Here is a 12,404-nt window from a genome sequence, read left to right as displayed (position 1 = left end):
TTTCCCTCCATCCTTCTGTTAGTGGATAGAGGGACCCCTAAATCAGGAAGCCCACCAAAGTGTGGGTCCATGCCGCCGGCTGGGAAAGAATGCACGCAGGAGAGGCAGAGGGATGAAGTGAACAGCCGCTTTATTGCTCAGAAGGGGGAAGTGGAAAGAAAGTGCCGGAGCTGAGAAAGGAGCGGGGAGCCGTCAGCCAAGGTGGCCGGTAGAGACAGCTCTGGCCAGGTCCAGGTCCAGCTGTGGGGTCTTTTGTTAGGAGGCTTGGCCAGTGGTGGTGGTAATTATTTCCTGCTATAGGCTCCTTCCTCAGAGCTCAGCCCTGAAACAAAAAGCAGTTAGCAGAAACTTCAGCGAAAAAAAACAAAGGAAGAGATACTGGGGTATGTCCTCGGATTTTAAGGCGCCAGCCGTGGGGTAAGAGAAATGTCCAGCCTTTCCATCAGCTGTGCACTTCCTCTCCCTTGTTGTTAATTAACCCAGGTCCGTGAGTCCGCCTCATCACCTCTCTCACTTCCCAACCTCAAGCTTCTTTGCTGTTTAGAATTTAATTATGCTTGAAAGGAGACTCTTTTTTTTTTTTTTTTTAAATATCTTTTTTTGTTTTTTGAGACTTGTAATAGTACTGCTGGGAGCTTGGCCTCTCCCTAAAACCAGCCTCCACCCCTTTTCTCGTGCTGTATGAGATGCAGAATATCAAACTGACTGTGTTTGTAGGCTCTGTAGTCAGTCAACCGAGGTTTGAACCCTTACTCCTGTCACTTGCTACCTGGGTAACCGTGGTCAAGTGACTCAACCTGTCTGTGCTTTTATCTTCTACAAAATGAGGAAATAATAGTACCCAGCTCAGAGGTTTGTAAAATTTAAATGACTAGATTATGCGTAAAACACTTAGCATCGAGCCTCCTTCCTCAGAAACACTCAACCAGTGTTAACTCTCTCTCTGAGTGATCTCATGACTGTCCGCTGTATGTTGATGATCACCAAATTTATATTCCATTCCCCAGCTAGAGAGCTCTTTGAGCACCAGAACTGTATTTCCAAGAACCTCCTGTGTATTCCACTTAGATACGGTGACTCACACTCAGTTTAGTGTTTAGTACTAAATTCTTTTTTTTTTCTTACTCCAAAGCTCTGTCTTCCTCACCCTGATCCTTGATGCAGTTAGTAGCAGACTTATTCACGCATCATTTAAAGTTATCTTTGCTCCCTTCCGCACCAGTTGCCACATCTACTGCATCTGCTCAGTTGCCAAGTCCTCCTGTGTCTACCTCAGGCCACCTATGGAACCTCCCTGTCCTCTGTTCCCTGCGGTAGTTCAGACAGTTTCTCTTCCTGGACTGTTTCCATAGCTTTCTAGCTAATCCCTGTGCCTCCTACCATCTCTGTGCCTCACCCTTTCCACTCTAATTCATCCTCCGTGTAACTGCCAGAGTATAAGCACATTGCTCCAACTCATGCTTTATACTATCCAAATAATTCTTGATGCTAATGAGATAAAAGACAAAGGACTTTTTTTTTTTTTGACCCAGAGAAATGCTACTCATCCTTCAATGTCACCTCTTTAGTGATAACTCCCCCAGATCACAAGGCATGACTAATTCCTCTTCCACTGTGCTTCTGTAACACTTTGAACATACTTCTCATTAAATTTACCGTACTGGATTGCAATTCCTTACTCACTTGTCTCTCCCCCTCAGGAGATTGTGAGCTTCTTAAGGAGAGGGAGCCTCTTACTCATTCTTGTATCACTCTTGACCAGCAGAGTGTCTGGCCCATAATAAATAAACAATTCAAGCCTGTGGCATTGTAGTAAGTTTATAATACAACTTTCTCCTCCTTCTCCACTTCAGGCAAATAAGCGAGGCAGTATCAACAGCTTCTAAATATCAGGCTTTGTGGGGGGTGGGAACTAGCTCAGTGGGAGAGCTCGTACTTCGCATGCACGAGGTCCTGGGTTCAATCCCTAGGACCTCCATTAAAACAAACAAACAAACAAAAATAAATAAACATCAGGCTTTGGACTGTTTGCGCCACAAGTATCCGGGAAGCTCCTCACAATGTATGGATTTATGAGTTCTACTCCTAATTTAAAAGGGCTTGTTTTGGGCCTATGTTTAGTGAGTTCCACAGCTAACAATCTAGTTGGAAACCATGACTAAAGCCGTGCTTTGACTTTGTGCTATGACAGCGATCTTTAGACTGTTTACTATCCATATGACCTTGGGCGAGTTGCTTAACACCTCTGCGTCTAAATTTGCTCAGTAAATAGATTCAATAGTGCCACCTCCTGTATGTTATGAAAATTAAATGAAGTCATTTATCAAAGAGAGCACCGTGCTGGGAACATAGTCGGTTCAGTGTAAATGCTGGCTTTTATTCACATCAGAGAGGACCCGATTCCGTCTCCTAATTTTAAATGTGAAGAAGCTGGGGCCAAATGATGCATTATTGAATTCATGTGAGGTTTTTGGTTCCTGCTTTCCTCTCCTTAATTCACAAATACTTCATGGACGAGGCCACGATATGACAAAAACTCACATTTCTGTCTGCCCGTGGTTTTAAAGACATTAATCAAATACCAAGCCAAACAAAACAATGGGATGCTAATCCCTGTTCGTTAAAATGTTCTCAGGGTCGGTGGAGAGCTAACGACCTGGTGACAGAACGGGGCCGTAAGAGGAGACGTGTGTAGGTGACAAGGCAGACTAGAATGCTGTATAATGAGTGTCTTCTGAAATTTGAAATTTGCAAGCAGCCTGTGCTGCTTTGGTTTATAAAGAACATATAGAGGGAAAAAGTGGGTTAACCTAGTCTCTTCTCAGAGGGAACCAGAAGAAGCCAAGAGCAGTCTGCAGCAGTAAGAGTGGGGAAGGTTTTTCTCCACTTAGACACTTCACACGGTGAAAATGCGGGGGCTCACACTAAAATGTAAGCTCTCTATTTTGATTAATACTGTATCCCCAGCACTTTGAACAGCACCCTAAAAGATGCACGATAAATGCTTAACAAGTAATGAATAATTCAGACCAGCTAGGGAAGGGTAGCCTACACAAGAAAAAGGACACATGATCTATTTTTAAGTGTAACATATGCCATAGTTCAAGCTAGAGTAGTGTCAACTGCCGGCAGGGCGAGCACCAGGTCCGTTTCCCTCAGTTCTCTGTGTCCAGGACCCAGCCCAGGGGGTGCTTGAGAAGTACGGGCTGGATAGGTCTTGGCTGAATAAATGTCTATTAGACATTTCCAATGACTTGTAGCGCATGTCAGTTATTTTCAGGTCATGGTGTTTGCCTGGGCTGCAACCCCTTCTATCCTCTACACAGCCGTTACCTTTACACAGAGGCTTGACCAAGTTGAGAGTCCATTCCAGCCAGTTCTGTCCCAATTGCCACTGAGTCCAAGTTAGCAGAATCTGAATTAGCACAAAATTGTTGGAAAGACAAGATTTAACTTAGCACCACCGAACTCAGTGGCTACACGTGCACACCCACACACGTGTATAAAAACTCAAATTCCTACAGCATTGTTCTTTCTGTTTCTCCACCTGGCCCAGACAGTGAAAGAGGAAAGGATTATTTTTATCATTGACGAGGGCCAGTTTATCGATCCGGCTTCCTGGGCCTTCATGGAGAAGCTTATCCGGTCTGTTCCTGTCTTCATCATCATGTCCCTGTCTCCCTTCATCGACATACCCTGTGCGGCTGCCAGCGCCATCATGAAGAACAGGAACACCACCTACGTCACCCTGGGGGCCATGCAGCCCAAGGACATCCGCAACAAGGTCTGCCTGGACCTCAACGTCCGGGGCATCCCCAAAGAGCTGGACACGTGAGTGACCTATTTCTGTCCTGAGGTCTTGACAGCTGCATTCATTCCCCAGGTCCAGACTTCATCAGATTCCTTAAGATGTGTCTGAAAGCACCCATCTTGGTATTCGTGCCGGTGTCCGCCTTTCAAAGGGACCACAGAGCACACTTGGTGGAGTGGATGCTGCTCCCCTTTTCCTTGTCGTGTCCCCGTTACACCATCCCCAGCTTTGCTGGGTGACACCAGATTTGTTTCCCTTTCATCACACTGGGTATGGGTACACTCACTCTTACCCACAGTGACCAAGGGCAAGTGACATGGGGAAGTGACACGAAAGGCAAACCGGTACACATTAAAGACCACACCCGGCAACTAAGCAGGGACTTACTCAGCTGGCGATAATGTGTTCTTGGTGTTCTCTGTCGTGGGGAATGGTGAAGTCAGGGCTTTCTGAGCTTCTCAGGGACTCCTCGACTTGGGTCTTGACAGCGGTCCCCTTAACCACACGACAGCGCCTCTTCCTTAACTGGCTGTTTGCAACCCACCTTGGTATCTGTATCTGTTCTTTCTAATGAGGTTGGTTGCCTTGCCTCTGGAAGAGAGATGTCTTGGACAAAGTCTCATTTAAAATAACTCTAGGCAAGGTGGGGGGTGTAACTCAAGTGGTAGAGCACATGCTTTGCATGCATGAGGTCCTGGGTTCAATCCCCAGTACCTCCTCTAAAAATAAATAAATAAACCTAATTACCTCCCTCCAAAAGAAAACTAATATATACACTAATATAAATACTAATATATAATATATATGTACATACATATATATATAATAACTCTAGGCAAAAATTTGGCATTCTCTCTCCCTTTGTCTGTTTCTCTCTGTATTTATTTACTTATTTATTTAATATGTATATGTTTATTATATGTGTATACATTTATTATATATGTATATGCATACATATGCATTTACCTTTTGATCTAGTCTTCCCAGTTCTAGGAGTATATCTCAAAGATATATTGACAGAAATGTGAAGTGACATATGGACAAAGTTTCTACTGAGGCATGGTTTATACAAATAAAAGACTGAAAATTATCCCAATGTCTATCTCTAAAGGAATAGTTAGAATAAACTAGGATGTATCCACAGGATGGAGTCCTACATAGCTGTAAAAAGAAATGAGAAAGATTTGCTGATGTGGAGGGGTGATCAGGATACAGTGTGGAGTGAAGAAACAAGGGGTGGCCTCGTGTGCAGTATGTGTAACATGCTGTCTTTTATCAAAGGAAGGGCTTGAAATATGTGTGTGCATGTTCTGTAGTTTTCAAAGGAAACATTAAAAAGATAAACCAGAAACTTATTTAAATGGTTACTTATAAGATGAGGAAGGGAAACAAGACTGCGGATGTACCTTCCTGCATAATTCTGACTTTGGAAAGATTTCAATGTTTTATGTAATTTTTTAAATGAAAGAAAAAGGGGAAAAAACCAATCCCTAAAAATGGAAAACAAACCAAAACAAATGGAGAAAGAGAGGCAGTTATTTTCAAGTGATTGAGAAGACTCAAATATCTTTTCTTCCTTAAAGATGGTTCTTAATCATAAACAGGTTGCCTTGTCTTCACTCCAGGTACCTGGTGGAGGGGAGCTGTGGGATTCCATTTTACTGCGAAGAGTTGCTTAAAAATCTTGACCATCACAGGGTACTTGTTTTCCAAGCAGTGGAGTCTGAGGAGAAGATAAATGTGACCTGGAATAACCTGTTCAGTAAGTCTCATAGTGATGGTCCTTCTCCCTATGTCGTCTACAGAGAGGGTGGCAAGGGTGGGCTTTTCCACAGGCTGCTTCCTATAAGGGTCAGAGGGTTTGGGGAGACAGAGTATGTTGGACTTGGTAAGATTACCAGCCTCCCAAATACTTTACTCTGAAAAATTCCCCAGCATAATGATGTTCTCTTACATCACTGGAGTGTGGGCCTTACCAGATTGTGAGGGAACTTGACATTGCCTGGACTCACTGAGCTGGGAGAAAGAATGTAGACCTGTGATAGAAATGAAAGAACACTGGAGAATCTTAAAGCCCAGGATCAGAACCGAAAGGGGATTTAGATGTTACCTGGGAAAAAGGATAACTTGTTTTCCAGAGATAAAATTATTAGCTCAAAGTGAGTTGTCAGCCAGGCTCTCATGCTACAGACATCCAGAAGGATGAACTCTGAGACAATGTGTCAAAGAAGCCAAGTGGAATTTTTAGGAAAATGGTTTGAGTGAAGGGAGAGGGTGGGGGTTGGAGAATGGGGTAAGGATGCAAGCTGAGCCTCAGAGGACTAAGGCTAACAGGAATGATAAGAAAATGTCTGTGGTGGATGTCCTGGTTGTTTAGGGAGGTAGCAGTAATGGGAAGAAAAATTCATATGCTAGCCAAAAACAAAAGAAGAAAGACGCTATGTTTTGACACAAAGGAGATGTGAAGGTTTAAGGGATAGCATCTCTTTCATGAAAAGAGAGAGTATAAAGATGTAACCAAAAGAAAAATTTGAACTTGAAGTTAGGGATCTGGAGTTTCAGTTCCACATATGCCATTTAATAGCTGATATTTGGGGATTAGTCATGACCTTTATTGCCAGGTACCTGCTATAAAATGGGGGGTAAAGGAACTCAAATCATTTTTTATTTATTTATTCAACAAGCATTTACTGAGCATCTTCTCTGTGTCTAACATCACAGTAAGCATTTTACGGACCTCTTGGAGTATAAATGAAGTGACGGAATACAATAAGACTTCGCTGCCTCATTGGGTTTTTTTTTTAATTGAACTTTTTGAGATGATCATAAATTTACATGCCATTGTAACAAGTAACATAGAGAGATTCTATGTACCCTTTCCCCAATTGTCCCCAGTAGTAACATCAATAAAATTACAGTGTAATATCACCACCAGCATATAATATTGATACAGTCAAGACACAGAACATTTCTGTCACCACAGGGATCCCTCATGTTGCCCCCCTCAACTTCTCTCCCATCTCTACTTCCTTCTTAACCCTAGTAGTCACTAATCTGTTCTCCATTTCTATAATTTTGTCATTTTAATAATTTTTATAAGTGTAATGATACAGTTTATGTAATCTTTTGAGAGATTTTTTTTTTTCACTCAGCATAACTCACTGGAGACTATTCAGGTTGTTGTGTTTATGAATAGTTTGTTCTTATTAGTTGCTGAGTAGGCTTCCATAGTGTGGATAAACCACAGATTGTTTAACTATTCAACTGTTGGAAGACATCTGTGTTGCTTACCAAAAAAAAAAAAAAAAAAACAAACAAAAAAAAAACACACACACACACAAAAAAAAACCAAAAAATACTGCTAAAGAACATTATTGAATCAGTTGACAAAACTGAAATCTGGACAATAAATTATTGTATCAATGTTAAATTTTCTGAAGCTGATAATTATTCTCCAGTGATGTAAGAGAATGTCATTATTCTGGGGAATTTCAGAGTAAAGTATTTGGGAGTAAAAAGGCAAGAATTATGCAACTTACCACTTACCAAATGAAGTGCTTCAGAAAAAATAATGTACCTGGAGAGAGAACAAAGGATATAACAGACTGCATCTCCTCCTATATTTCCCAGCTTGGTTATTGGCAACATTCATGTCTCTCTCACCTCCATCACTATCTTGCCTGGGCCCCTTTTTCTCAACATTGTTAGTATTCCTTGAACCACCACTTGCCTAGACCTGTCTGTCCATTGTCACTTCGTGATATTCCATTGTTATAGCTTCTTACCGTTTTCCCTCTCCCATTCTCTCACCTCTCCTATATGCTACTTACAGTATTAGCTTTCTAAAAGTAATTGGATGGATAACCACTGTCCTCTCTTCAGAAACCTGGGGTATTTCCCCATTGTTGTGGAATAAAGTCCAAACTTCATAGTGTGATGTTAAATGCCCTCCATACTCTGCTCCCAAACTCTCTCTCCAAATATATGTCCCATAGTAGCACTCCAGCACACCATACACTGGTTTAGCCACACTGGTCTCCCATCCAAGTGCTAACCAGGCCCGACTCTGCTTAGCTTCCGAGATCAGACGAGATCGGGCACGTTCAGGGTGGTATGGCCATAGACTAGCCACACTGATCTCATTACACTTCCCTAACTTGCAGAGTGCAATGTGCATTGGACATCCCTCTATTTTCCACTTGGAATATCCCTTCATCCTTTAAGGTTCCATCAAAATGCTTCCTCCTCCAGGAAGCCTTACTAAATCCACCAAGACTGAATTCATTGTTCTTTCTCCTCTATTCCTCTTTGCTCTTTAGCCCTTAGGTTGCTTTTCCTGTATTATGATCAGTTACTTAAATATCTGTCTCCATAAATTTGAAGATCCGTGAGGGCTGGAAGCATGCATTAGCCACGTTTATAGCCTTCACAGGTTATGGTGCATAAAAAGTCTGTACTGGGTTGACTTGAGCGCTCCAGCACTCACTGTCTGTGCCTACTGACGTGACACTTGTTTACTGCCTGGCAGTCTAGCTCTTTGTAGATACACCTTATCTTTCCAGGAGGTCAGGAGCTTAGTTATGTTCGCTCTCATCCACATCACCTATCACAGTGTCTTTCAACTCAGGTGTTAATGAATGACTGAAGGGACAAATAAGTGATGCATTTTGGAGTACAAGGAGAAAAAACTACGAGGCAAGCTTACTATTCAGACTTTACCATTATTAATATCTCTTTCTGACAATAACCACACATGGAGAGTACGGTCTCCCTCAAAATGTATCTGCATCTGAGTGTGCGTATTTCAATGTGCATACAAGTATATGTTACTATATACTATAAGATACATCCTGATAATCTTCAAATCAAATTTTTGTAAAACTGCATGTATTGTGGAAGGCATCCAGTAATTATTATCAATCCTCTCTTTCCTGGAGGGAGGGAGAGAAAAAACATTTTTTGAGTAAATTTAGATTTTCATACATCAGTTTTCTTTAAAACACAGTATTCCAGAATATTTGAGGAGCCAGCAGACATCTCTGCCTGCTCTTTTTTGTGTGAGACCTAACTTAAGGTTTTTGGAAAATGGAGACAATAATAGGGCAATGGCTCTCAACTTTTCTTCCCTTTTATCGCCCTCTAGGGAATTTTGCCATGCCAACAGAGGAATTTAAAATGCTTGCTTTTGGTTATAATAAGGGAAATGAAGAAGTCTGTAACCTCACCAGTGATGTCAGATTGAAAAACTTGTCACCACCAGCGTCGTTAAAAGGTAAAGAAAATCTGACCCGATGTTCATTTTCCAGGACCTAGATCCCCCTTTGCTTTCTCTAGGATGCCTCCAACAAAGGAGAAAGGCAGATAGGCATGGCTTGTTGTCTGTTTTATGTTGCCCAGATGGTGGGAAGTCTCCATCGTAGGCTTGGCTTTTCTGCTTCTAAGTAGGAGCCACCTTCCCCCTGGGCGTATTCTGGAGTCTGATTTGAACAAAGTTGTATTCAACTGCATGAAAGAATGAGGTATAGTACATTTTCAATTAAACAGAAATCAAATAATGAGAGAGAAAATCTAAAACTGATGTCTTTTCTGCTATCTACTTCTATAAGAAATGACAAACAGAATTTATATCAGAGATGTACTATTATTATTCATTTCAAGAAAAATGAATTTCAAGTAATGTTCTAATATGCATTCAGCTCCAATCCATGCTATCAAATGTTTAGTAGAAGGATGATGTAGAAACCTCAAGTTCTCAGTCTTCAAAAGAGCATCATGTGTGTTTCACTCACTATGTCTACTCAAGTAGCAAAGTGGACTCGCTTGGTTCCTGCTATGTTCTGCAGACAAGCTGAGAAGTTCATATTGTGTCCCCGATGAGGGTGATGTGATAGGAGGACATCCTGGTCAAGATGTCCAGGAAGCCACGTGAGCTACGATACTTCAGCTTAGATGAGAAGATGGAATCGGAGCTAGGAACTCTCTGACACTTGGTCATGAGCATAGAGATGGTAGTGGGGTGTCACAAGAATGAATGAGTCCCTGGGGCAGATAGAGAGAAGCAACGGCTAGGAGCTTCCAGGAGAAAGAGTAGCCAGTGAATAAGACAGAGGGTGACCAGCTGGAGAAGTCAGCACAGAACGTGGATGGCAGGCCCTACTCCTTTTGACCACTGTGGCCTCTCCTCTCCTCACACACCCTTGTCACACTTTAACACAAAAGCAGAACACCTTGAAATCAGTCTTGTTGCCTGGCCAATGGGACACGTGTATTTTTAGGTCATAGTGTCTCCATCTTTTGTGCTCCCAGTGCAAGTGCTTTCTGTGAAGTAGGTACTAAGCAAACACTTCTTTTGGCTTAGCTTGGCTGGGTACTGTTCTGTGAACTAGAGCTGTAGAGCAGGCCAGCTGTCCATCTCTAGAATGCTTATGATAAAGATGGATGACTGGTTTCCACCTGCAGAAATCTCGCTGGTCCAGCTGGATAGCATGAGCCTATCCCACCAGATGTTGGTGAGATGTGCTGCCATCACTGGCCTGACCTTCACTACTGAGTTGCTGTTTGAGATTCTCCCTTGTTGGAACATGAAGGTGATGATCAACGCCCTGGCAACCCTCGTGGAATCCAATGTCTTCGATTGCTTCCGGAATCGCAAGGAGCTCCAGGTGGCCCTAAAGCAGAACGCAACTTCTTTTGAGGTGAATTATCGCTCCCTCTCTCTGAGGCCCACTGAAGGAATGGGTGAGTAGAGCCTGGAAGTGACCCCTATTTCTTTTAGTTAAAGGCACATCTCGAGAAAAGAACGGATCTGTGTTTTGTAGCGGGGGCTGATTTGTTGGCCACAGCCTGCCTGAAAACCCCTCTCTGTCCTCTCCAGCCCTTGGTGAGGAGGAGGAGCTTCGGGAGCTGGAGAGCGAGGTGATTGAGTGCCACATCATTCGATTCTGCAGGCCGATGATGCAGAAGACAGCCTACGAGCTGTGGCTGAAGGACCAGAAGAAAGCCATGCACTTGAAATGTGCCCGCTTCCTAGAGGAAAATGCCCACAGGTGTGACCACTGCCGTAGTGGGGACTTTGTCCCCTTTCACCACTTCACGGTGGACATCCGGCTCAACACCTTGGACTTGGATACCATCAGGAAGATGGCTAGGTTCCATGGATTTCAAAGTAAATTTACTTCATTCCTAATTAGTCCTAACTATTCCTGGGGAATGTGGAGACTTAAGACCTAGAACAAGTGGGTCTGGACCATGAGGGTTTCAAGTCCCCTGAGGGCACAGGCACCGTGGGCGGTGGGCCTTCTGCAGCATAGATCCCCGAGGCAGGAGGAGTTGGGGAGTAATGTGCAGCTGGGTGGGCAGAACCAGTCACCCTCTGAGACTGTCAGGGAGGATTTGGGGATGAGGATTCTGGAAACATGTGGTGTGACCAGAGCTCAAATTAAAATGTCCAAAGAGATAAAACAGACCTAACTTCACACCAAGGGATGGAATCCACGGAGGGTCAGGGGTGGGGAGTGCGGTCTGACATCATGAACTGGGAAGAAGAGTAAGACCCAAGAGGGAGGGGTGATTCTTGGCAGGTAAGAATGTTGTTGCTCAGTCAGTCTTGTTTGAAACAAGGTTCCAGTGGAAAGAGAGTGTGGGTGGAAGAGAATTAGGCAGGTACTAAGCAGGCCAGGGCCCCAGAAAAGAGGGCTTAGGTTCAGGTTAGAGATTCAAGACAATCTGAGACCCAAGTAAAAAAGTTACAAACCGATAGCACAGACCGGCCACAAGATCTGGGACAACACAACAGAGGGTTCAGGGGTGTAAGGGCCCAGGGACTCACCGGTGGGCACAGTGGGTGCCAAACTTAGGGCAGCGATGCCAACTCCAGCCCTCATTTGTGGGTGGCCAGGGAGCTGCCTGCCCTAGTCACAGGGCCTCGGTGATTATGGCTAAATCTGGTCGGGAAAGTAGAGGCTGCAAGTAGAGGCCTCCTGTACTGTAAGGATATTAAAAATTTGGAAGAAATGTATGTTAAGTGCCTGGCACATAGTAGGTACCAAATATTTATTCTCACTTATTCTCTATTTTACCTGCCTTCTCCCTTCATTCTCTTATCAACCCTCCAAGGTGGAGGGTTATTTTCATTTTATCGATAAGAAAATTGAGGTTCTGGAAGATTAAATACCTTGCCCAATGCCACAGAATGAGTAATAGACTTTATTCAGTCCCAGGTCAGTCTAACCCCTTAGCTCATGCCCTGCCTGTCACACTTGAGCTTTCCAAAGTGCAGGACTGGATTTCCAGGTAATACTGGCCAAGGAGATTGGAAGAGGTCCATAGTTGAGCATTAGGTATGAATCAGCGAGTGAGGAAGGTGACCCCGTGCTTGATCAGGGAGAAAGGAGCTTTGTACTGTGGTGTAAGCCTGTCGTTGACACTACACTAACACTTGCCAATCTCCCTTTTTAAAAAAGAGAAACCAGGCTTTAAATTCAGAGCCTTATAGAGTCTATATATACAGAGAGTCTATACGTGAAGCTTTCAAGTCCTTGAGGGCTTGGGCAGAAAAGTAGTGAGACTTCAGCAGTAGTCTCGTTCCCCTGGG

At 43.4% G+C, this 12,404-nt stretch overlaps 1 protein-coding gene and 1 non-coding gene across 2 annotated transcripts in view; both read left to right on the top strand.

Annotated features, from left to right (window-relative positions):
• ADCY10 (adenylate cyclase 10) overlaps positions 1-12,404 on the top strand; it is a 66,728-nt gene that overhangs the window by 28,127 nt on the left and 26,197 nt on the right. The window contains exons 16-20 of the mRNA XM_031435842.2: positions 3,557-3,831; positions 5,437-5,573; positions 8,955-9,083; positions 10,271-10,549; positions 10,686-10,976. Of these exons, the coding sequence (XP_031291702.1) occupies positions 3,557-3,831; positions 5,437-5,573; positions 8,955-9,083; positions 10,271-10,549; positions 10,686-10,976 (1,111 nt within the window). The remainder of the gene's footprint in view (positions 1-3,556; positions 3,832-5,436; positions 5,574-8,954; positions 9,084-10,270; positions 10,550-10,685; positions 10,977-12,404) is intronic.
• On the top strand, positions 4,458-4,530 carry TRNAA-UGC (transfer RNA alanine (anticodon UGC)). Its single transcript has one exon. It is a non-coding gene; the product is annotated as a tRNA-Ala (tRNA).

The sequence above is a fragment of the Camelus dromedarius genome, chromosome 23 (assembly GCF_036321535.1).
Source record: "Camelus dromedarius isolate mCamDro1 chromosome 23, mCamDro1.pat, whole genome shotgun sequence".
Taxonomy (NCBI): domain Eukaryota; kingdom Metazoa; phylum Chordata; class Mammalia; order Artiodactyla; family Camelidae; genus Camelus; species Camelus dromedarius.
Note: the sequence above shows the minus strand (reverse complement) of the source record. Positions and strands in the feature narration are given on the sequence as shown.